At 43.8% G+C, this 27,117-nt stretch overlaps 1 protein-coding gene across 1 annotated transcript in view; it reads left to right on the top strand.

The window, feature by feature from the left end:
• Window positions 1–8,520, top strand: part of LOC147748339 (von Willebrand factor A domain-containing protein 7-like) — a 434,333-nt gene extending 425,813 nt beyond the window's left edge. The window contains exons 14-15 of the mRNA XM_086936415.1: window positions 5,919–6,052; window positions 8,352–8,520. Of these exons, the coding sequence (XP_086792541.1) occupies window positions 5,919–6,052; window positions 8,352–8,520 (303 nt within the window). The remainder of the gene's footprint in view (window positions 1–5,918; window positions 6,053–8,351) is intronic.
• Window positions 8,521–27,117: the final 18,597 nt, after the last annotated feature.

Here is a 27,117-nt window from a genome sequence, read left to right as displayed (position 1 = left end):
TGGAGGGGCCCCCTCTGGACACAATCAGGAGCTTACCGCAGTCTCGTAGCCAGAATCATATTTTATGGGGGGCGTGAACCTCAGCTATGATGGAACATAAAGCTGTGCACAATACGTATATTCTTTCCCAAGTAGTATTTGTAGTGGAAATGTACAGTATGCAAGATTTGAAATTGCACACTGTGTTTGGGTGCTTTTTCAAACAACAGAAATTCTATCTTGGTTGGGTTGAGCTTCTGCTAGGTGCTGGGCATCCAGGTTGGCATGATATGCAGGCAGTGTTTGAGTCACTGGATGTTAGAAGTGGAGGAGACTTTCAAGTAAAACTGAGTATCATCGGTGTGTGTTGAAGGAAGCTGAGAGGTCCAGAAATATCAGGAGGCAGTGGTAACTTCATCTGGGATTAGGAGGGCATTGTTTACGACGTGTAAGGTAGTAGTCTCATAGCTACAGCATGATCTGGAGGCAGACTGGTAGTTGTACATAGGTAAATGGCTTCATTTTCAAGTGCAAGGCATTTACAAATGGTAACCATGCAATAGTAAATCAATGTAATTATGCACAGACCTTTGGCTGGTATTAAAGTCTACTCCTCCTGTCCCTAAACTGCAGGATGTGGGACTCAGAAACTTTCTGGCGGCTTTCCGCCTGGAGGACTGACAGACCGGGATCGCAGGCAGACCTGCTGTCATTGATATCAAATTGCCAGTCGTGCTGGGATGTGAGGCAATGTGCTCCCAACCCCCCTTCTGTCGGTCTCGACTTTCTTGTTTGCCCCATTTAAGGAGATATGACTTCTAGAAACGTTTCTAAGTCTGAACATAGAGAGGGCCACACCAGAATCCATGTCAAACAGCATCCGATCAACCTTGAGACAATCTGAGGCATGGACTTCAAACTGCGCCCACTCACTTTCCCGGCTTCGTCGACAACCGCACTGTGATTCCGCTCATAAGCAACCCACCGTCATCAAACACCACATCAGATCCAGCTTGTCCCGCGGATGACTTTTCAGAAACCACATTTTCCCCATAAAACTTTCTAAGTCAAAAGGTAAACCTTCCACTGGCAGGAACCTAGTCCCTGCATACGACCCACGCTTCATCACGGTCATACTTAATTTTTTATATTGAACTGGTCTAACACGATCAGATGGCCACGATTGCTGCTTATTCGTATCTCCGGTTCTACTTATTGGATTTTTATTGCTTTGGTATAGTCTTGTTTATTAAAATGTACTATATTTTCCTAAATTGTCTTGAGATTTTTGTTTTGTTGTGTTTTCACTTTATTACTGTTTGAGTACTGCATACATAAGTTACACATTACCCCAAAGGTAAGACTGACTGTTGTGTGGCAAGCTACCAGAGTTAAGCATAGGTTTAGTTAGTTACTCTAGTGGTTTATGCTGATAAGGCTTGTGAATATTGTTTGAGGTGCGTGTTTACTCTCCCAACCAATACTCCAAGTTCTTACAACTAGCAACACTGGGAAACCAAGGCTGCTGAGATTTTGTTAAATTCAATCATGGGTAGGTATTCAAGGCACTGTCTTAGCAATGTTTATTTAGACTGACTTGAATACCCACCTCTGTAAAATCCATTATGACAGATGTTAATTGTGAATAATGCAACCAGATCTAAAAGAATGTGGACACTGACAGCCAGCATACACCTCTCCCCTCAGGTTACCCAGATTCAACAGCACTTTCAATCCCATTCTATGGTGTAGAAGAACGTCTGCATATACATGATGGAGGAGGCCATGCTGCTCTATGCGATACTTATTTGAGTCCAAGATGCCAAATCTAAAGCTTATTTTGAAATGGGAAGGAGAGAAATAGTGTGGTAGTTGCAAAGGTCTATCGTATCAAGGAGTTACTTCATTTTCCTTTCCTCTTCCACTTTCATTTATTTCCTCCCATCTTTGCCTGTTGTCCTGCCTCTTCCTTGACAGCATTGTGTTTGTTCTTCTCTCGCAAATTGTTCTCTGCAGTCCATCACTGTGGTCCTTCAACCCAGTCAAGTCAGTTTCTCACACAGATCTCTTAGGACACTGTGGTTGAGTGTATATAGCTCAATGGTGTGGGGGCAAAGAAATCACTGAAATATTTGCAACAGAATGTAAAAGCAGCTACAAATAAGGTTTCTCTCATAGGGAGCAGGAGACAGAAGCAGTAGCATTTTAAACTTAACTCATATGCAGTAATTGTACTGCACAGATAGCAGCATTGCAGGCTTCTTGGCAACACAAACCAGATAGAACACTGGCTAGAAGGTGAGAGTTCTTCACACAGAGAATAGGTATACCTTAGGCAGCAGGACTAGAAGCTTCGCTCACACAAGCAGTAGAGGTAAAACACAAAAGTACCTCTGCAAGTTTTCTTCAAACATAGAAACATTGGCAGATGCAATGCAAGCTTTCCTAGACTAGGACAAAAAAGGCACAATATAGACAGCAACTATATTAAGCACTGGCAAAGCCAATAGGTCTTGCCTATACTAGAGCTGTTGGCTTTGGAACTTTGGTTTTTCCATGTTGTACGCCAGTGTGGCTGCTGTCCAGCGTGGTGTCTACAAGTTAGTGGCACGGAGTGTCCTAGAGTAAAGTGGGTGGGAGTGGAGTTCCGTACACTGGATTTGTTGGAGTAGGGGGAGTAGAGTGTCATAGAGTTGAGTAGACGGGAGTAGAGGTCACTTGTTCAGTGGGAGAGAGTGTTATAGATTGCAGTGTCAGAGTGCACTACCGTAGAGTGGTGTGGAGTGGAGTGTGGTGGAATAGGGTAGAGTGGGCTGAGGTAGTGGGATGGACTGGACTGGAGTGGATCGGGGTGGATTGGATTGGGATAGAGTGGTTTGGATTGAGTGGGGTTGGGTGGATTGGAGTGGGTGGACTAGATTGGCATGGGGTGGATTGCAGTGGATTCGATTGGATTGCAGAGGGGTGGATTGGATTGGGTGGGTGAACAGATTGGGGTGCATTGGATTGAGGTGGATTGAATTGGGGTGGGGCGAATTAGATTGGAGTGGGGTAAATTGGATTTGGGTGGGATGGATTGGATTGGAGCAGGGTGGATTGGATTAGGGTAAAGTGGTTGGATTGGAGTGGGGAGGAATGCTTTGAATTTGGAGTGGGGTAAATTGTTTTGGATTGGAGTAGGGCACATTGGAGTGGGGCTGATTGGAGTGGGGCAGATTGTTTGGATTGGAGTGGGGCTGATTGGCTGGGGCAGATTGTTTTGGATTGGAGTGGGGCAGACTGTTTGGGATTGGAGTGGGGCAGATTGTTTGGAGTGAAGTGGGGCAAATTGTTTTGGATTGGAGTGGGGCGCATTGTTTGGATTGGAGTGGGGTAGATTGTTTTTGATTGGAGTGGGGCAGATTGGAATGAAGGAGACTGTTTTGGATCGGAGTGGGGCAGTTTGGAGTGAGAAAATTGGAGAGGGTCAGATTGTTTTGGGTTGGGGCAGATTGGAGTGAGAAAGATTGTTTCAGATTGAAGTGGGGTGAATTGGTTTGGAGTGGGTGGATTAGGGTGAGGTGGATTGGACTGGAGTGGGGCAGTTGGAGTGGGGCAGATTGTTTTGGATTGAAGTGGGGCAGCTTGTTTGGGACTGGAATAGGGCAGATTGCAGTGGGGCAGATTGTTTGGGACTGGAATAGGGCAGAATGCAGTGAGGCAGATTGTTTTGGAGTGGGGCAGATTGTTTTGGATTGGAGTGGGGCAGACTAGAGTGGGACGGGTTGGGAGGATTGGAGTGTGCAGGTTTGGAGTGGATTTGATTGGGGTGAGTGGGTTGGATGGATTGGTGTGGTGTGGATTGAATTGAGTGGGGCGGATTTGAGTGGGGTGGTTTTGGGTGTACTGCACGATTATGTGTTAAAGCATCATTTCAGAAATTTCACATAAGAAAGAAAGGATGTCGCTTTGCAATAACATAATCCTAAATTTTTGAGAATAGCGCCCATGATCAAAAATGATATAAAGCATGAGTGCAAAGTCAGAAAAGAAGACTTGCCAAAATAAAATAAAATTTACTGTAGAAATTAAACTTTTGCAATTTTATTTGTCCTGCTGGGTATTATTTTGCCAGTCATATGCCGTCTGTTTGCAGGGCACTAAAAGTTAAAAAGAACAAAATAGTACCTCAATCACGTCAGGAGTAGCGGACGGACACTGATTAAGTTGAATCAATCAGTGCTTGGTCCCTGCTCCACAGATATGAACGGAAATTATGTTAGGCATGCAGTGACGAATTACTAGGGTGTAAAGAAGAGTGCCACGCAAGCAAAATGGTAAGAAACTGGCGGGCTCCAAGCCCTTTTCTCTAAACACGAGTGTCTCGTAAGCAAGACGCATGCTCTCGCAGGCTGGACCCTAAAAATTACTCTCAGGAAAAGCAGCTGATCCATGGAAATTAGTTGGGCAGGCATCTCTCCCACAACATGGTGCATCACAGAAAGGAGTTGTGCAAGTGTCCTTCACATAGTTATATGAAGAAGCAGGAGAACGCTCCATCACAATATAGGTAGAGAATGGTAGGAGATGAGTGAAAAACTTGCACAAAACATGAGCAGCATGGGCCGCAGGTCTTAAAACAGGTAGGTCACTGGAAGTAAATGTTATATCATGCATATTTGTAGAGCGCACTATATCAGGGTTTTCAGGTGTTGAAACTCACCTTTACAAAATAAATACCGTAGATGACAACTGTGCAAACCTCACTGATATTTACAAAATAAAGAGACAGGAAGCAATCATCATTTCAAGGCTCCCTCACAAAACATGTACATACTGTTAGGAGGGACAGGTGTGCAAAGCTACCAAGGGGCATTAGGTCATGTAGCAGGCTTTAGAGCTGTCCTTTATTTCACGTAACACTATCTAACGCATGTTCACAGGCATGATGTTTGTGTAAAACAGAAATTCAAAGTGTGATTGGATTACAATTTTGAGTGGTTGATTGTGTTACATATAATAGGGCCCACTGGCACCATTTATAAGTATGCAAGAAACAATTCTGAAGTGTGAAAGTAAAACCTGATGTTCTGGGAATACATTAAAACTCCAACTGCAGTTATACATTTCAAACATTTCTTTTGTTGCATTTACACCTCATTGCAATATATCAGGAAAGTTGTCCAGTGGTTCCCTTTCTGCTAGAGAGTGCATAAGTGAAAGAAATGCAACTTACCCACACCACAGTTTTAAAGAGGGTGTCATGTCTGGGGAAAGATTCAGTTCCATTTCCTGTGTGTCGGAATGATTCAGACAGGGTACAGGCAAAAAGAGAGACTTTCTGTCCCTCTTTGGAATTGCCCGCTCTTTTTCTCTAGTCAGGTCAGACTCCCAGCACGTATGCAGAGACAATGTTGAGGGAGGTTAACTTTTCATGCACGTGGTCTATCGTGCCTCCGCCTCTCTCAGAGGTCATACCCTGGACAACAAACTGCCCTCCTGCTTCTGCAGCCTACTATCAGCAACACAACAACTGCTGTGTTTTGGAAGGGGCCTCATTGCATAGGTTATGTATTTGAAGTAAGGGTGTATTTTAAGGTTGAATATTTTCTTTTTACACTGTGCACATTTTAATATAAAGAGTTGTAATAATACTGCACATGCTGCCTGCGTCGTGGCTACGGCCCAGGCTCTCCGGCCGGAGTACTCTGCTAAGAGGCCCTTCTGGAGCATGATGCCCCCCCCCACACTGCGGGGGCTATGGGGGCCTGTGTTACACTCCTGCAGGAGCTGTAAACTTTGTATAACCCGCCACACCTTTCATGGCTTACTAAAGTGTGTTAAATTAGACAGTGCATACCCTGCGTTCCACCTTGATTTGTTTGAATCGAAGTGTCCACTTGAGGGGCACCTCTATAGCACCCTAGTGATACCAACCTCTCACTTTTTTTTCATTTCAGGGATTCAGAGCTGTGCCTTTACCTCCAGGATGCAAAGCTGACATTCCTTTTACAATTCAGAACATTGGGCAAACTTCCACGTACATCATCCGTGTGGCAGGGAGCAGCATTGTGGAAAGCTACAGCCCCTCAAGGTAATCTCTCTTCTTGCTCATATGCTCTCAAGGTGTAATTAATATAACATTACAATGGGGCTTCACTAAGCGAATGTGCCAGTGTCACTCATTCTGAGTGAGAGTCACTCCCACACAAGGCATTCATGTATCTTCTTTTTCTAAGTCAGTATGAAGGCGGTTATGGCAGATGTTTCATCTAATGAGGATTTACCTCTCTCCCGCCCCCTCTTTATTGTTAAATTATTGACACATCTATTGAGGCATTTTAGAACTGTCATTTCTTTGTTCACAGAGATAAGTGGAATAAAAACATGCAATTATATAAAAAGGCTAAAAGGAAAGGCAATTATCTCTATTGTGTATTTGATACCACTCTAGCTGAGCAGCCTCTCACTTAGAGAAGGTCTATAACATCTGAAGTTACTTCCTTCATTGATTTATTGACTGTAGGGTCTCTCCACCTGAGCAGTCCTCATCCATCCATTGAGGTCGCACTTCCTCTGGAAAGTCATTTACTGGTGACCGCCTCTATATCCTCTTCTTTTCACAGGTCTTATCGCTGTGAGTCATTGACATCATTTTTTATATAGGGAGTTGCTCAATGGTGGGTTCATTTGCTATCCCTAAATCTGATTAATCTTAAACTATGGCATGTCTCTGATCTTTCTCCCTCTGTATTGTATAATGTCACAGCCCACTTTGTGCCCCATTGGCTTATTATAATTTCTTTGTTTTTGCAGTTTTTTTATATAGCGCAAACTTGACCCGAAGGTATTGGCACGCTTTACATGAGCACCAGTTACGTTACACAAGGACACATTAATTTTTGGTAGGTCCGGTGAGATTAAGTGATTTGCCCAGAATCACAGGATGTTAAGCAGAAGCTCAAACCTGGTTCAACAGCTCCAAAGTCGGCAGCTCTAGCAATAAGGCTAGAACCTCAGATGTCTGTCACATGAATGTCTGTGATGAGTCTACATCAGAGCATTCGTTTTCTTGGTTAGTGTCTCTTCTGGCTCTCAAGTTAATTTTGAAACCCACTCCCAAATATCAAAGGGGAGTATCTTTGAAAAGTGGCCGAAGAATTGTGATATTTACTTTTGTTAGGACAATGGAGATAACATTCTGCTTTTAATACTCTTGTAGCAGGTGCCTTCCAAAGCAAAATGCCTGAACCTATTTTGTGGCAGGGTGAATTTTTCTCAACTGAGTTCACTTTTGTATTTTGCTCCATTATGTGCATTTTGCACCTGATAATGTCTTCCACAAAGTTAGTTTTGCACCATTCCCATTCCAAATGTATTAATTTTTTTAGATTGGCCAACTTTGGGTGGCTAACTTCTGTAACTGGTATTTATATGGGGGTGACAGTGCAGGGCTTTGGAAATGTTCAAATTAAAGACATCCAGGATTTGTTCCAGAGTTGCATTGGACATTATGATGGGAACTGGACTATATTGAAGGTGTTATAGGTGTGTCCTGTTGCACTCGCCATGCCACTAAACGTGGTTTGATTTGAGTGACCTCATTTTGGGAGGTTTGAAGCATGTCAGAGAGGTATGTCAAGATTAGTGATCTTCTGACCTCAATTCTGGGCTTTATTCTGGCCCCCAAATCATTTACCTGGCCCCCAAAGTGGTTTACTCACAGCAGCACGTTTAGGGGTTCCCCCAATTTTACACCAGGTTTTAAAGACTGACACAGTTCTGTTTGGAAGTGAGATTACATTAAAATAGTTTTTGAAATCTAAACTGTCCCGCTTCACCTCAAAGTTGCTAGCTGAGTAGACTGAAATGTGTGGTTTTGGCACATATGTATGTGCTCGCTGAGCAGGCTGTTTATTTTACTGAGCTAAGGTATCAACGTTTATACGTGTGTGTTAGATTCCCTCTACTTTGAGAGCAATCCTAATTTTCCCTCCTCTACTTTGGAGTATCAAGTTGCCGGTGCCACTAACCTCTATATTCTGTGTGGCACCAAATCTTTCCCAAATAATATTGCTTCAAAATACTAAGTTACCCATTAAAACAGAGGCACATGAGAAATAATTTTCTTAAGAACATGGAATGATCATTTGTTACAATTTGTCTTACATTTAGACTTTTTATCTAGATACCCGGCAGCATGACGAGAAGGATATAATTTTTTTACCAATACCATGTTGTTTGTTTAGTTTCTACGTTTCATTTGAACTGTGGTAGTTTTTGAAGACCCTAGTCACTTTTTCAAGTCTGAAAAATCCAATGTTTTCTAATAAACATCATGATAAGATCATATATACCCAATATAATTTATTTGCCCTATGTGCCCTCTTTAGGGTTAAGCTTGAAAGGGGAGAAAGCACTGAAGGTCAAGTGACCGTTGCTATTCCTGATACAGCTGAAAGTGGCACATCTTGTAACATTGAGATTGAGGTGGTGGAAGAAGATTTACACGATCATACCACTTGGTTTATGGAATGTTTGATACAGTTTCCCAGTAAATAAGGTACGTATTAATCCCATAGCCTTGTGTTGAAGTATTACACTGACATGAAGAAATCACCTGAGAATCATATAACAGTATGATCCCTGATAAACACAAAATAAATGCTGTGTTGGAAATAAGGGAGAATTCCAAATGGAGCTAAGAGCTAAGTAGATGACAAGGCAGCAGAAGGTAAATCTAAATCTATAGGGGTGTGCCCAAGGAGATTTGAGCTGCAAATGGGAGATCATTGTGGGAACAGGTGGTATTTTGAAACAATGCATCTTTGTCAATCTCTGCTCTAATCATGCTTGTTCACCACACTGGCCACAAGCATCTTAAAATCTATTTACATTCTTAATGACGCATTGGATATTTTGTGGAGTTAGGTAAGTGAAGCACACTTTACCAGGTCTGTAAACCCAGCTTCAACTCTTGTGTGTACTGGCTATTCAAGAACTGGTTCCACATGACTAGCAACATTTGGGTGATATACTCACCTATCTCATAAAACAGATTTAACCAGAGACGTGTAACGTTCGGTGGAAATATGGCCAACTGAAGCTTAATAGTGAAATTAAAAAAAAGTAGATACATGGAAAAAAGCTGAAAAATAAGCAAGCAACCTGTGTGCTTTTTCATCCTGCAAATGGTTTTATAAACATTCATTGAGGGTAAAAATGTTGAGAGTTGATGAAAAAAGTAAGCGAGGAATTAGATAGTAGAAGGAATATCCCTTTCACTTTGATTACTCATGTTTTGCCTATTTATTTATAATGTCATATCATTACTCAAACACGCTAAAATAACATAAATATGGAACATTTATCTTGATAGAGTTTTTATTCAATACTTGACATTAGATACTCTATGTAGTGTGATAGGATATTTTTTCACTTGTCTTACTTCAACAGTTGTTAAAATTATAGCACGATGTATATAAAGGAATTACTTGGACGATTAGTAATGATGTTTGACAAACTCACAATCTCTTTTGTCAATATGCATTACGCTGAATGCACCTTCTTTAATAGGAATATAAAAAGAGCCACAGCTCACAACACATCTCTTATGAATTCTTCGCATATATTTAAATGTTTGCTTTTTGTGATGCCACTTCAAACTTCATGTTTTGGAAATTAAATAAGAAAAATGACAATGATGCATTGTCAATATAGATTTCCACGAAAGAGTGACAGATGTGTTTTATGGAACCCAAACGTGATATTGGAAAAATAGTGAACATTTAAACCCCATATTGCAATGAATATGAAATGATCAAGTACTCTGACATGTACTCACGACTCGGCCATAGTGTTGACTTCAATGACACTTTGTTCTGTGTGCATGTTGTGTAATGGAATTGGTAAACATATGGTTCATCATTTTTTATTTAGGGTCTGACTCATTGATTAACAATTGATTGCTGTTTAATCTCATTGCAGGCTTTCCTGGATATACACATCCTTCAAAGTGACGACGATTTTAAGCCTCAACTAAGCAAAGAAATTCAAATTACTACTTATTCTTTAACCAGAGTTTAACACTTCTATTCCAATTTTATACGATTATCTTCTTTTGCAAACTGCAAATTACTTGAAAAGGGCAGTCCTACTGTGCAAACTACAAATTCCTGTGCAAATTACTTGAAAAAACAACCCTTGTGTGCAGAACCCATGTTGAGATCTATTTCTGATGACACAAAATGTGATCTATTTAGGAATGTTTAGTTTTATTGACTATGGGCGTCTGAACATCTATGCTACGATCTATGTGCAGTCACTTTAAAAACTGGGGGTCAGATTTACGAGCCCCTTGTAACACTGTTGCATCGCTGTTACGTCACTTTTTTGTGACACAGCAGTGGCATAAGAAATGCATCCAATTTACAACGTGACGCATCTAGGGAGATGCGTAACATTGTAAAGCCCTACGTCACATTATACCTGCGTCAGCTATAATGTGACATAGGGCAGGGTGGGCCTTCCCAAGCAAAAAGCCAAGTAGAACTGACGCAGTGAAATCTACAAGATTTAACTGCGTCAATCAACGCCTTCACTGCGTCAAAATCCCTACGCCTGCTCAGACAATGCGTAAGGAATGACACAGCTTTTTGAATGGGACTCACCCATCTGCTGTGGTGCATTGCTGGAGATGTGTCGCTTTAATGAGCAACTCTAGCAATGAGTCACTTTTGCGCTAACAGATGCGTCAGAATTTCTGACGCATCTGGTAATCATTGCTTCATGGAGCAATGTATTGTAAATACAGCACATCCATAGTGGTGCAAGTACATTCAGGAAGGACATCTATGCAGATGTTTTAGTTCCTTGTAAATCTGCCCCTGGCTCTTCACTTTCTATACTCAATGCCTTGAGCCACTTCTAGCCAAAAGGAATATAGAAACATACTTATATTCTCTGTTGAGAACTTTACAGTATCCTAAATGTTAAAAACACAATCAGCAGATTCCTAAACATAATCAGAAATGTTCTCTGATAATGTTATTCCTGCGTTTGGAAACAAACTCCACCTGTCCTGGACATTATTTAGAATACCACAAGTACTTCTGGGAGCTACTCCAATGCATAAATATTCACTTATTTACAAATAAAATAAATGTGTATTTTAAAGGGTGAATGCCGAAGCTTAATTCCATTTACTCTTGCTAATGTTATTCTTTCCTCTCCATGAAGAAAAACAGTTTTTTGCAATGGGGAACTGACTGACTGCACACTATGAAAAATTAAGCTTGGTCTCCGTCTGTTTTCCATCCTTTTATTTGATTTATTCTTGTACTTGGCAGGAGTGCATCTACGACTATTTTCAAAGTGAAACACTAGCTGAACAAGGTTTAGCGAGTTTGTAGGTGTTCACAATCTTTTGTAAGTTTTCCACCCTGAATTCCCACGAGCCAGGTGTGAGGAGATTTACTCATATGTACAGTCACACCACATTGGTAGAAATATCAATGAGTAAATCTTCTTATTAGTGCTAATTCACGTTTCCGAATCATACATTTGGATTTGGATTCTTAAATGACTAGCTTGAGCACCTACGTTTTGCATGAGTGTTCAGTTAGCTTTGTGGATCGTGAATGATTTTTATCTGTAGCAATATTTACCTAAGACACAGCCAATTTTTAATAGATAAAGAGAAAAGATTTAAATTACTACCTTTGGGTTTTGTGTCCTAATACCTGCCAGCATTGCATTGTTCTTTTCCGATTTACTCGTTTTGTCATGTAAATAAATCAATAAAACTGGCGTTGCGATTCCATTGTATATTCTCTGCATGATTAAGACATTAGACTGTTGCTTCATTTTGGTTTGATATTGCAAATAAAGAGTTACCTGTTTGCCATCACTGTATTATTTTGCTGGTTGAAATTCATGCAAACATTCTGGGGCTTATTTATGGGCCGCTTGCCCCGCCGGTGCATCACTTTTTGTGATGCACCGGTGGTGTACAATATGCACCAGACTGTGACATATTTACAAAGTGACGCATCAAGTAGATGCGCCACTTTGTCAACCCCTGTGCTACATTATACCTGCCTCAGGTATAATGTATGTACAGTGGGAGTTTCCTCGCAAAAAAGGCTTGTAGAAGTGTTGTAGTGAAATCTAAGAGATTCGACTGCGACATTCTAGGACGCCACTTCATCAAATCCTTATGACTGCCTCGCGGCACCCAGAAACGGACGCAAGCTGTTTCACATGGGGCTTGCCCCATGTGAAAGGACATGTTTTCAGACATGCTTCAGCAATTCGCCACTTTTGCACCTACAGATACATCAGGAATACTGATGTATCTGTAAATCCTTGCAAGCGCCATACTGTAAATACGGTGCATCCATGGTGTCGCAAGGAGGGCGCAAAAGTTTTGCATCGCTTTTTTCATGCATCTACGTAACACTTTACATTAATGAGGTCCTCTGTTTCTATTGCTTAATGTGATTTCCATGATTTCCATTGTGGAGACACTGCATATATTGCATTGTAAGTTGGTATACAACGCAATTGGTATAAATGTTAGCAACATCTAGAGTGTACCAATTAGGGACATGTATTACATTGTTGCCTGCCAAACATTTTACAGATGTTCATTGGATTTTTGCAAGTAAAATGATTGATACTGAGTTGTTCTGTCTGTCATTTGTAGAGGTAAACATATACTAGGGGCGTGTTTTACTTCACCATTGTCCATTTATCATTCACTAATAATTAATGTTTTCCTATCCTGTCAGAGGTGCTGGGGAACTCAATATAATTTTTTATAAAGATATTAAATGGGATTCAAGTTAATAAGTTGTATGATCAGATGCAATGTTCCCCATATCAACAATCTCCTTTGAAACATGCCTTCCATGGGACGTACTCAAATTAAATTCTGAGGGACAGTACATGTTCTAGCTCCTTCCTCATTTTCAGCTTTTTACCAACCGTCTTTGATAGTTACGTGTCTTCGTATAGATTATATCTTTCCTACCACAGCTATATTCTGCCCCCTTCTTTGCCCATCATTCAATTGCAAATCTCACATATCACCAAACCTTGAGCTGTGTTAAGCGACCTCTCTTTTGTCTACTTTAATTATCATTTATTTTTGTATCCTATTTTTTTCTGTCGCTTTAGCTGAAGCAAACCTTGGCTAATGTTTTCCTAAAAAAAAAAGGAGAAAGAATTCAGGGTGCCACTTCATCATTAATTGTTTCCTCCATTGTCAATTTTTGGTAATAAGTAAGTAGTTCTCGTCCCTGTTAAAGACCTGTTGTGAAAACATAGAGTCACTGTTGGACTGGCCTTTAGGGTAGTCTGGCACTGCCAGATGGGCCTTCTAGGTCCATAGTGTGGACCATTTTGGTTTGGGCCTGTGGGTCTTGATAGGACCAAAGAAAAACTAACCATGACCTTCTCTCTCACCCAATGGACGCTTTCTTCCCAACTGCTTCGTCTCCTCACACTTCGAGGGTCGTCTACATCTCTATTGGCAGGTGGCCATCTTATAAAGTTTTAACCAGGCTGCCCTAGAGTGCATAAATGGGCATATTTGAATGTATTTTATGATATATTTAGACATGCCATGCAAATATGACCACCTCAGATGCACAAGTACCCATGGCAGTCATCTTTGTATTGAAATTCTTAAAATACAAGAAAATATATTAAGAAATGACCATTGTAGAAGCATGCACACCCATGATAACTATCTATGCATGAGTATTGTTTTCCATAAGCGTACAGTCTGAATTCTATGAGTCGGATTCGCGAAGCTTTTCTTCATGAGAAAATGTGTCTTACTGCTGAGACTTTAGGAGCATTTCTGATCTAAGTCAAGATTAAGACAACTCTACGCAGAGGTAAAAGTTTTGGAATCAGGAGCAATAGAGTCCTGACAATACAAGCAGGTGGATCATTGCAATAATTGTTGCCTTCTTTCAATCTTCTTTCTTTACTATAATTCTCATTTCATGAACTACCCCCAACATTCAAGATACAGGACACATTGTGCTCTGCTTTTGAATTTACAATTTTGCACCAAAACTTTTGCTGCATTCACATATGCATTTAAGTAAGGCATTTTACCACTATCAGTCTAAAACGTATCTCTATACTATGTGTAGTAGTTTTTTCAAGTCTTTTTTGCTCATGTGAGTGAAGGTCCATGAGATGTTTCTTTGTGACTTTCTTGAGCCTATGTCTGCCAAAGCGTGTAGACAACACTACCTTGAAAGTGCCTAAAATCAAAGTGATGAAGCAAGGATTCGCATGTAGAGCGACTTGCTTGTACTCAACCTCTCTAATAACTCATAACGTAGTAATAAACATGTTTTGTGTACTAATATTTGCACCACATAACGTTACTAGTATCTAGGGGAAGCTTGTCAATGTGCTTTTACTAACTATAATCCGCTTGCACTAAAATGGTTGCTGCTACGCTGGATTTTCTACTGTGCATGCGTCTGTCATACTCACGTGACATGATGTATCTTTCGCTTGGAAGGAAATTTTTGCTTCTGCGCACTAAAACTAAGACGGCTGCAATGTGTTATTAACGTGCAAGAAGCTTGCATAGCTGCTTTTGCTAAGCTGTTAGTGTGAACTTTCAACCCTGGACTGTACAATACTGAACGCTATTGTTACTGATTGATACATTCATTGCCGGGTGGAATAAAAGTGCATGGGAAAATAAAGTTATGGGCGGGAACGTTAATTTTAATATCAAGAAAAGTTTAATTTTTGGTATGGTGTGATGACACTTGCAACCTTGGGGGGTGGTACACTGACCTGGAAAATAGTATAACTAGGGTAGGCTTAGTTAGCTAATTTGCCTGACTTGTCCGAATAGCTGACCTGTCACTGACCCAACGTATTCAATAGGTGATCAGGAGCAGAGGTACTGGCGTGCCCTCTGTCAGAAGGTTCAAAACCCAGATCGGGGTTTGAGAGCTGAAGTGCTGGCGAAGCACTTTTTCTTAGAGATCGATAACTCTTACTGGGTTCTGGCTGTTAGCTGCAGGGAGGGAGTAGCGCAGGTGTTGCAACTTTAACTGCGGGTGCTGGTCTTAGCCCTAGGTGGCCCTGTCCTGATCCAATTTGGCTGTACCTGTCCTGATTCTGATCTGCACCTGTTTGCCTTGCTGACACCTGCCTTTCCGGGGGTTCTGTTCTTTAATCAGCCCATGGCCAGGGTTGGTCTTCACACACCGTTCTAGGTAAATATTGAATGTGGGTTTGTTATTGTATTGTTTCCTTTCTCTTTACCTTCCCTATTGTTTAATGCTTAAACAGCCTTATGAAATCTCTGCAAAATATTATACTAAAAATTATCTTGCTAATTGAAAGATTTCTCATTGCAAATGCTTTGATTATGGCATTTATGAAATTTCAATAGATACAAAGTTAAAAAATGTTCCTGAGTCTGTGGTCAATTTATGCAGGAAATGTTATTTGCTACCTATTTTCTTGCTAACTCCCTGATCCAATAGGTCTCTAGGTACCGGTGACAAGAATTGGTAAGTCAATGGTATAGGACTTTTTAGGTAAACACACAACTTGCGTGAAAGGTTAACCTGTTCAACAAAGGTGTTAAATGAGTATATGGGCCCAGGTGAGTCTGGTAAACTAGTCAGGTTAACCCATGTGCTCCATCAATAGTTTGGCCATTTATTTGTGTTTGGATGTTTGATAGAATATAGAGGAAAAAGAAATTATGTGGGCAGAATATTGTGCCAAAAGTAGGTAAGTATAGATTTACTATTCTTAACTCCACATCTATGTACCTTGAAGATATGTATATCGTCAAGGTACACAGATGTGGAGTTAAGTATAGGTAAATATGGCTTACCCATAGAAACTTACCATCACAATATTTTTGTCCTCTATATTCTTGCCAGAATATTTTTTCTACACAACATTTTTTCTCCAATATTTTGTGCAAACACCAAGCGATCTTCCTCTACTGGTGTCTCAGCTTCTAATTTCTGTGGCAAAATGATAAAAAAAAACTAGTAGGCTCTACTCTGTGAGGCATTCATCCACCGAGGGTCACAACATTACACTTGTAAATTCCCTTTGAAGTCAGTGCAAGATAAAAACGTCTCGATTGAGCCTCATTTACAACTGGGTGCAAGGATCAAATTAGGCACAATCCATTTTCGTATCCACTTTTACTTTTGCTCCGATCACTAGTTTAGCACAAAAAATGCTATTTCCCTGGCAGTGTGTACTCTTTGTTGACCCTAGCTATATTTAATACTTTAGCAAAAGGCATCAATCTCTGTTATCTGCTGGCTGCTTAAAACATATCAATGAAAGTCATTAGGAAAAAAAGGGTTGTCACTCCTCAGATTATTTCTGTCTAAATGAAAGAAAAAAAACACTGGCAACACCATGAGGTCTTGGGGTGGTTAGCAACCTTTTTTGTTTTGTCAGTGCTTGTTTTATTTTATCATGGCTTTTAGAAAACTTTATTGTTGAGGGAGCTGTCTCATCAAGATAAAAAGCATTGGCTAAACGACAATATATTTTTTGATCTCAAACAGCATACATTGCATAGTAGTTCCTGGCATTGACTGGCATTACTTTTTGTGAGAATATTCGCCTTGTGAAAGAGCAGATCACCATCTCTCCGAGAATTGTTATCTAGTGGTTGAAGTGGGCTGACCCATTGTCCCATGATGCATTCGATAGTGGGTGGAAGAAAAATGTGAATGGTACAACAGCGGACCAATGCAGGAAGAATGCTGGTTGATAGCTCCTAAATTAAAGTCTATTAAAGATAATTTTAATAAAATCAAAAGGTCTTTGCTATCTCTAGACCTAAAAATGCCAAATATAATATTTGGAGATCAATCATTTTTGTTTTTCTAAGAGGACTTTTAAGGATCTTAGGCCTTCATGAGATTTCAATATTTTGCTTCTCTCATCACGATCATCACACTTTTAGGGGACACTCATTAATTAATTGTAATAAGGTCCCTATTTATCAAGGGGATGCGTCGCTGTTGCACCATGCAACGTGGTGCATGCACGATCAAGCCACAAAAGGCCACTTTACATGGCCCTGAGTAGCTTGATAAATTAGGAGAAATGTAACAAAGGGCAAGTCGCTGCATTTCGTTGCATTACTCTGCTCTTGGAAGGCATTCCATTTGTGTTTTGTGGGTGTTCCCACGCAACTCCCATGGATTTTGAAACATTACCAGATTTACTATAACTGGTGGACCTGGGAATGCGCCTTCCCAGGGGAGGTGTATCGAAGAGAAATATCTATATTTTTCATTGTTACTTCCTCTTTCTATCACATGGATGGAGGAAAATGCCTCAGGGGACTGTTTTTGTTCAGGAAGGTGCATCTTTCACCAGCACATCAAAAAAGCCAAACAAGCAGCCATCACCACCCGCACTGACTCCGCTGCCAACTACACAAGGGAAATCTTCAAAATAGTCAAAGAATTCTCCAACCCGATAGCCACAGAGAACACCATGCATCCCTCCCAAGAACCCTGCAACACCCTCTCAGACTGCTGTCACAGCAAGATCACCAACATCTACAATAATTTTAACATCCAACTCACCACCATCATCCCCGACGAGCTCAACCAACCAGCAAACACCAGCCATACGATCACCACCTGGTCACCTATCACCACCCACGACCACCTCAGCCATCATATCTTCCATCTACTAATGGGCGCCCACAGACGCCAGCCTCCACCACCTCTTCAACCTCGCAGCAAACCCAATAAGCATGCAACTCACCGGCATCCTCAGCACCTCCATCTCCACAATAACCTTCCCGGACACATGGAAACACGCAGACATCAGATCCCTCCTGAGGAAAGCCTCCGCTAACTCCAGGTACATCAAAAATTGTCGTCCGTTATCCCTGCTCCTCTACCCATCCAAAGTTCTTGAGAAAGCCATCAACCAGCAGCTCACCAAATACCTGGAACAAAACCCTCTACTGGACACCTCTCCATCAGGATTTCATGCCAACTACACCACTGAGACCATGCTGATTGCCACCGCACATGGCATATTTCAGAACACTCCTCGACCATGGAGAAACGGCAGCCCTGATCCTCCTTGACTTCTCTGTGGCATTCAAGACAATCTCCCACAACATCCTCCTCAACAGACTTTACAACAGACTGTAAAACAGCAACAGACTCTACAACAGCAAGACATCTCAAGTGGATCTCCTTCCTTTTTTTGTTTCAATCTGTTTTTATTTTTAATTTTTTATTAACAAAACAGACTTACACATTGCAGATTACAATTCATTATACTTGTCTTTTGCTGGGCATTCATGATATAGTTTACATTAGCTCATGGTGGTCTGCACCTACCTGAAATGGTAGTAGTGTTAGTTACTCATGTATACACAAGGCTTGCTTATGTCTCGTGTTAACCTCTGCCACTGTAGGCGGCGCTTCAATCTCCAGATGTACCCCATCTGATTTTACATGACACATTTGCTCTGAGGTAGTCTGCTAACATGGGAGGCTGGTAGGAAGGAAGCGGGACAATGTAAAAGAAAAACAGGTAGTGGGAGACACTAACTGGAACAGTCCGTAGCCCTCCCTTTAGGTGTGTGCTGTGATGTCTGTGTCAGATGTTGCATGAGTGAAATCAACTGTGTCTGTATCAGGATCATTGTGTCTCCTCCAGTGTGTGCCCAGGGTTGTCGTTTGGGGTCAGTGCATCTATCTCAGCACTGCAGTGTCTCTGTAAATCATTCAGAATCGCATCCCAGTTTGCTGTGATTGGGGTCTGTTAGGGGCCTAGTGTGTCTTCCTGATGCAGTGCAATGCTTTCTGCTTTAGCCCATATCTGCAGGAGTGGATCCCCTCCTTCCTCACAGGATGCACACAGAGCATCTGACTGCATCCCTTCACCTCCGTATCCAAAAACATCATATGCGGCATACCAAAAGTACCATCCCTCAGCCCCAACCTTTTCAACATCTACATGACCCCTCGCAGATGTTGTGAGATCCCACTGACTTAACATAATCTCCTATGCAGACGACACTCGACTAATCCTCTCCCTCACCAAGGACCCTGCCAACGCCAAAACCAATTTCTGCAACGCTATGACCAACTGAGCCGAATGGATGGGAAACAACTGCCAACAACTCTGACAAAACTGAAGTACTGATCTTCTGGAAAACCACTTCCTCACCCACTTCTTCACCCACACCCACACCAACCGACCATGCGTTTAACCTCAGCATCATCGCCAACTGTCTATGAAATGACAAGTTAACACAGTTACCTCCTCCTGCTTCCACACACTGTGCGTGCTCCACAGAATCTTCAGATAGATCCCAACCAATACCAGAAAGACCGTCACTCAGGCCCTTGTCACCAGCACCCTCAACTTTGGCAACACCCTTTACACCGGCATCTCCATCCAGCTCTTCAAAAGACTCCAGACCAATGCAGAACGCTACAGGACTCATCCTAGACCTCCCAAAATGAATCCACATTTCCCTTCATCTGAGAAACTTCCACTGGCTCCCAATTCAGAAAAGATCTCAAGATCCTCAGCCCTCCATGACCTAGAACCTGCCTACCTCAACCATCGACTGAACTCCCACCAACCAGCTAAATACCTATGCTACTCTTCACTCACCCTCTCACAAACCCTCCGGATCTACCACACCTGCAGCGGTGGCCGCTCCTTCTCCTACATCTCAACCAAGACCTGGAACGGCCTCCCCCTCCAGCTCCCAAGTGCCCCTTCACAGGCAGATTTCAAAAAGAAACTCAAGACCTGGCTCTTCGACAGAGACACAATGCCTATATACCCCTAGGGGTGTCAGATTTGCACTTTACAAATGCTGATTGATTGATCGATTGACTGTTCCTATGGGGAGCAGGGTCAAGACTGATTTGCATATGGCTGGGTCCAAACAGGAAAGGCAAAGAACTATAGATTTAGGCCCCGGTCCCTGACTGGGGGGTGAATTTTTGACATTATTAAGCATTTTGACAATCAATTGTTTTGTTTTCATTTGTCCCCCCAAGTGGAACGGGTGTACCCACACCTGGGTCCTGTGCTTGCCATGCCACTGAATTCAAGCTATCCTGGCTGATGAGGGTTGATACTCTGTAACTGGTCCTGGAGTGCCTGTTTCCAGTCCAGGGAGAGCCTGGTCTAGCAGTTTGGGCTGGACTGTTCCCATGGGGAAGCATGGTCAAGATTGATTTGCATATGGCTGGGTCCAAACAGGAATGGCATGTTGAGCAAAAAAAAAAGGATTTAGGCCTAGATTTCTGACTGGGGTTGAGTGTTTGACATTGTTCAGCATTCCATCCATCAATAGTTCTTTTTGAACTAGTGACAGCACCCCTACCCCCATTCTACCTGAGAGTAGACCACTCTTGTTCCGTTCTTTCCTGGGTATCTCTTATTTCTCTTGGAGTAGATCTCTCTTGTTCTGAGTTGTTGCCAATTGGCATTTGCTATACCTTTGTTATTTATAAGTAGTTATTGAATTTAAAGAGTTGATAAGAACAAACATACCTTTAGTTCAATTGGATGTGACTATAAGACTGTGGATATACATGATAGCTTCTTTAAAGCCCTACTGGACTATGGTAAGGTGGTCCCTTGAATTATATCATTGCCTTGTGATGAGGTTACTGTGGTGTGTCTGCTGACATTTTACTTGTAGGTTGTTTACTTAATGAGTATGATACTTTTATGGTATTTATAATGGCCTCTTTGTCCTTAACGTGGTCTCTTTGTGTATGTGTGTGATAACCTACTCATGTGTATGACTTTATTTTGATTTTAAACATAGCCCTGCTGAATGTGTGGTGTCTCATTATGTACAGAATGGTCCTTTAGTCATATAGGTCTTTTATTCAGGGTAGTAACCCTGAAATGTGTCTGATGGTATGCTGAAATTTTTTAAGTGACGAGCCCGTAATTGCAGCAGGAGGGGCAGGACCACAAGCCCCAGCAGTCTTTGCGGCAGTCGCTGCCAGCATTCGCCTTCAGCTTGCATATGGAGGTGCATATATACTGTTGCCAAGCACAGCAGCACCAGAGCCCCTAATTTCTCCAGGAGGAGGTAGGACCACAAGCCCTGGCAGTCATCACCACCAGCATTCACCTTAAGCTTGTGCCAGGAGGCACATATATCCAGCGGCCGGGCCCCGCAGTGCTGGAGCCCGTAATTGCAGCAGGAGGGGGCAGGACCACAAGCCCCGGCAGTCTTTGACCATCGCTGCCAGCATTCGCCTTCAGCTTGCACCAGGATGCAGATATATCCAGCGGCCGGGCCCGGCAGCATTGCAGCCCGTAATTGCTGCAGGAGGGGAAGGATCACAAGGCCCGGCAGTCTTTGCGGCCGTCGCCATCAGTATTCGCATATGTACATCAGAGGCGCATATATACAGTGGCCGTGCCCGCAGCATGGGCAGGCCCGTCTACATCCGTCAGAGACTGAGGAGGCTGGGCTGGGTTAGCTCTCTTGGTTTCGTGGCAGAATCAGCAGTGGGCAGAGTCTTGGACGTACACAGGAATCTGGCGAGGACCTGATCCCTTACTTCCTGAATCGAGGCAACAAGGTTAAGCCTGTGGGGCGTTTGTTTACTGGGGACTGTGTACAGCTAAAGAGGAAGGGGGCCAATAGATTTTCAGTTCCACTCCTCCCGCTTAGCAGATTGCTTGCATGCACTGATTCTCTGACCTTCTGCTTTTCAACCCGTCCACCTGTTGTACTTACCTCTGATTCCCTGGGGAGGCTTCCAGTCATCCAGTCAACTATTGATACCATCCACAGTAGAGGCCCCTACAAGTTATGTTTTTGGTGACTTTGTGCTGCTAGGCTAAATATACGCTCCCTACCCAGTCTGGCCTCATAGAGAAATGAAAGGCAACCACCCAAGTGGCCACCTTATCCCCAACCATGGACTGCTTTCTGAAGAGAGCAGCGGGGTCCTCAACAAGGAAATTGAACAGGTAGCTAGGCGCCTCTCCCACTCTCCAATAAACCAACTGGGAACCCATTCCAACATCCCGGCAATTGTTCAGACCTCCTTGTCTTCTGTGGAACTTGAAGAATCAACAGAATCTCTGCCACCACCCGCTGGTCAAAGCAAAACTCCTGAAATTCAGGAGGGGAAGGGAGGGGATTCAACAAGGCATACCCAGCTCCTGTCTTTTTGTCTGGACATGGGCCGCTAGTTGCCAACCCTGAAGTGGCAACAGCAATTTTCCGAAAGGAAGTTCAGGAGGAGGGACCTGGCAGGGGATCTGGGGCCAGGGAAAAAACGCAAATGTACGACGGTTGGGGCCGAGGCAAAACGTCTTAAGGGCGATTCCTTAACCCCAAACTACCCGGGAATAGTAGCCCTGTCAAAAAACGAGCTGGCAGTAATGCTGGAAACCTGTGTGGGAACCTTCTGGATGGACTAGATTCCAAGCTGGAACCCATCAAGCAACGTCTTACTATAATCAAGAGGGAGCTCTCTTCTTCGTTCCAACAAAACAACAGGGCAACTAATATAGCCCGCACTGTCCAAATGGTCCTTCCAGTCAGTGGTTGAAACATGGGCCAGGGTCAACAAATCTTAAAGGGAGTATCGGGGGAGCATGGTACAGTTGGCGCAGTTAGTAATCTCCCGCGCAGGAGCATCACCCAAACTACTACCTCCAATCCCTACCCTCACCTGTCTCCTCCCCCAAAGGAAGGGCCATAGATGGAGCCTACAAGGAGAGAGGAAAGCCAAGGCGGTAAAATGATCACAAGGAGGGAAACCGCTGGATGTGATGCTTCTACATCAGCATTAGGGTAGCCGGGTATTCAGCGTGTAGGTCCAAAATATATACACTTACCCCTGAAGTAACACCTTACTTCGTAATCCTGGGAAATGTACCATTGCTGAAGCCAGGTTCCACCGAAGACTTTTACCCGCTAATAAATAAAGCCCTGCACTGGCTAAATAGCAACACAACTCTGGCATATAGAGTGGAGAGAAACATCAGTATGGTACGGAGGGTGGCCTGGATTGGAGGGTCTAAAAAGAGCAGTAACAGGGACTATGTGATAATATACTTTAATCAGCTCCACATTGGCCCTTCCCTTGGGATTTTCTACAGACCAATGTTCCTGGTACCAACACAAAACTCACAGTTCCCAAGGAGACTCATGAGTACGGCATCTTATGAGTGGCATCAGGACCGTCCCCTGTTCCAGTCTTTAATGCCTTTACTCCCTTCGGGCTCCTCGTCAACTATGATTGACTGGGAGGATCTGTATAAACGCTCTGTGTGACATCTTCTCCAGGACTGGAATGCATGAACCAGGTGGAACTAGACATCTTGGGGTTCAATCCTAATGCTACACCATATCTTTCTCTCATTTCCTGGAATATAGCAGGTTTGGTAAACAAGTTCCCAGTCTTAGAATGTCGTAGCTTCGTTCAGAAGTTTGACATAATCTGTCTGCAGGAGACCTGGGCTGTGGACAGTTCTTTTTTGTTGGAAGGGTATACATCTTTCTTTGCACCTCCAAGCCCGTCTAGAACTGGTCGAGCCAAGGGGGGACTTGTGGTCTATGCTTCACTCAGGCTGGAAAGTGGTATTGTAGTAATAAAAACAGATAATCATTCTATGCAGGTCTTGCTATTTTCCCAAGGGTCTAGTAGTTTGTTGCTCCTGAATTTTTATAATGCTGTTTCATCCCTCCCTGAGGTATGCAATATAGCTCGTTTGGGTACATTTTTGAAAAGCTTTAGTGCCTCCACAAGTTACACCCCCAACATTGTTCTGGTAGGTGAGTTTAATGTTCACCCCTGTGGGGACCAGAGAACCCATGGTTTAAGGGTCCCTGTCTGTCCCCGCCATTCGGGCATGCATTTTGAACATCACTGGCAAGGGGATTCCCTTAATGCTCTAGTATGTGATTTTGACCTACAATCAGCGATGGGTAAATTGGATCCTGCCCAGAATCTCTTTACACCTACTTTTAAAGTAGGTGATTTAATTCTCGTTTGCACCCCTCTGTTTTATCTATATTGGACTTCTCAGTCAAGGCAAGTATCCACAGCGACCGCAACCCTCTTTGTCTTAACATCAGATGGCTGGCACTAGGTCTCAAGAAGGGGAGAGGGCAGTAGGGGAGGAGGCGCCCTACAGCCTACAGATTGGGGTACTCCAGCCAGGAGCAAGGGCATACGTCAGAAAGAACACAGGTGGTACTCACATTGCTCAGCCTCAGTGAGTGGGTTGCTTAAGGCCAAGTGCAGCCAAGCGTGGGGTCTAAATTACAGCCAGTGCAGCATTGGTTCCCAAAAAAGCCGTCCCGCCATGTGTGCGCCCAGGTCACCGCTAATTCACAACAGCTGCTCACCGCACTCCCAGCTTGTATCTAGTCAGCGGGGCTCCCATGCAATAATGGTCGAGGGGGGAGCAGCGCATCATAGAATGGCTCCAGCCAAACAGCCGCAGGAGCACCAGCACCAGCCTCAAGGTGGACACCGCCAACACCCCCAATGTCAAAGCCAACACAGCAGCGCGGCGACCCAATGCCCGGCCAGCCACCTATCAGGGCTCAGGGCACATCATCCTCAAAGAAGGCAGAGGCCATTCAGCAATGCACGCAGGCAGGGTGGTCGACACGCCTTCAGGGTGAAGGTCTCTGCATGGAAGTTGGGCCCTCCATCAGCGGGACCCCGATTTGGAGCTAATCCCTGCTGGGCAAATGAGGGACGGGTTGCGCGCTGGCCTGCGCTGCCACCAATCGCCCCCAGGGCTGGCAGCGACGGTAGCAGAGCACCAGACGCCGGCTCCCAGCGGCCTTTCCTTCCAATGACACAGGCCAGGAAACGGCAACAATAATCAGGCCAGGATATCTCGGCCGTGTCGGGGATCTGCAGCCTCGTCGTTTCAGTAAGAGACCCCGAAGATTCCGCTAGCAGGCAGACAGGGTCTATAGAAAGGAAGCTCCCAGGTTCGGCGGGGATATCATGGTGTGTCAAGTGCCGGCCGGGAGCTCCGCTACAGCGCGACCGTCATTTTCGGCACCCAGCCATGCCCCGATTAATGCAGGTTAAAGCCCAGGGCTACCCTCTAAAGGTCAGGTGCAAATTAGTGGTGGGCACAGGTGTGCTCAGTCGCTCTGCACTCTTCCTATTGGGAGGTTTCTCATATGAGCAGCAGGGGTCGAGAGCGTTGTGGACACTGCACTAAGAGGAGTTTATGACTCAGCAGTGGAGCTTACGTTGTCTGAGTGCGTTCGGAACCCCAGGCAACCATCTTGTTAGTGTGGAGCAGCACTTGGGGTGAGGGGGGTCAATCTCGACATGCAAGGGGGGGCTCTTGTTGGACCTGGTAGATTCAAGGTCAAGCAGTGAGCAGCAAAGAGCTCATATCCGTGGTGAGAGTTTGCAACTCAAAGCTGGTCGTATTAGACCAGATGAATTTAGTGTCGTATTAGACCAGATAAATTCATGGTCAGACAGTGAACAGCATGGAGCTCCCATCTGTGGTGAGGAAATTGCCATTCAGTGGTGGTGGTTTTGTGGTTGTAAGGTCAGGGTTCGACGCCCTAGGCGGCCATCTTGTGGTTAGCACCGGAGAGTACTACACCTCAGGAGAGGAGAGGTCAGTCTCAGGTTGCGGGTGGTTCACGCTGCATCAAGGACCGGTTGGCTGTCTTTAAAAAGATATTTGGCGTAGTTGGGTTAAAAGTAGAGCATTTGACTTTTGGTGCCGATTTTGCAGGCATGGAGGCCATCTTAGGGACAGGCACAGGCGAGTGGTAGGGAGTGTTGCCAGCTTTAGTCTTTGTTGCCATGGGGAAGGTTGCGCCCCACTTGTAACGCCTGAGAGGCTGTCCCGCAGGGGTTCTGAGTACCTCAATTCAAGTACTCACTTGGTGGCTCAACAATAGAGCAAATCCGGTTTCTGTATGCTCGCCGAGGCAGCCATCTTGGAGTCAGGCATCCACGGGCTGCGGGGGTCAATGCTTTCCTGGCGTCTCCACGCCGCTTCTTTCTTCCGGTGCTCCTGTCTTGAAATGGGGCCCACGAGGGATTCGCAAGGAGGTGAGTGCCTGAGTGACCCAGGGACTTCACTTTCTTCCCACCAGTAGAGCATCAGTGGGGGCAGACGTGGGTTGGGGAGCTATGTTCCTTCATTTTCGGGGCTCAAAGCGTTCTTGTAGATTCCGCACCTCTTCTTTCTTCCAGCGCTCCTGTCCCGACATGGGGCCCACAATCTATTCGCAGGGTGATGAGTGCCTGCGTGACCGAGGGACTTTCAGTTTCGTTACGGGGCTTTGTACCTTCGCCCAATTTCTCTGTGGGTTCCTCCGTATGGCGGCAGCGATGTATATTGCTTCAAACCCTTTTTTGCATGATCCGGTGGGGAAGCGGCAAAAAGGGTGTGCAGGGGGGACAAGCAGGAATTTCCTTCCCAGCGGTCATCTTTGGTCCTGAGTTCTAAAAGATTGCCTGGCCCTTGATTACACCCCATGTATATAGTGGCTCAAATATATTGAAGTGACCTTATCAAGCTTGGGGAGTGGTGATCTTTTTACTAACCTGGACCGGACAACTAAGAGAGACCGGAACCTTATAAAGGCGAGTTTCTCTGAGCAGAGGGTTATGCAAGGGACGAGAGGGAGCTCCTGAGCCCTGTGTACGCCGCTTTGTCATGTTAAAAACCGTCAAGATGGCAGAGCCGTACTTACTGGGTTTCATAAACTCTTATGGCAGATTTCTACTAACAAGGTTTCGGTTTGACCTTTTTCACCTCCATCTGGCTCATCCAAGGGGTTGTAGTAAGAGCCAAACTTTGCTGTCCTGTGGCTGTGATGGTCAATCTCCACAGGACATGACCCATTTTATGATGTTTTGTTGTTATTATGAAATGCCCAGAGAGTCCTTTATAATTCCAATTCTGAAAAAGGCTAACTTTAGGCAAGTGCGCCCAGCTTTCCTTTACCAACAAATGCTGACAGGTAGCACTGTGTTTTATGTACTTGAATTTTTAAAATTCGCTATCAGACTTAGATCCAGCTGTGATTAACCAGCCTGCTCTCCCCAACTGTATTTACTGCATTGACCTTGGCTGAATTGTTTCTATTGG

The sequence above is a fragment of the Lissotriton vulgaris genome, chromosome 1_1 (assembly GCF_964263255.1).
Source record: "Lissotriton vulgaris chromosome 1_1, aLisVul1.2, whole genome shotgun sequence".
Lineage (NCBI taxonomy): Eukaryota > Metazoa > Chordata > Amphibia > Caudata > Salamandridae > Lissotriton > Lissotriton vulgaris.
The sequence above is the reverse complement of the archived record's forward strand: the minus strand, read 5'-3'. Positions and strand labels throughout refer to the sequence as shown.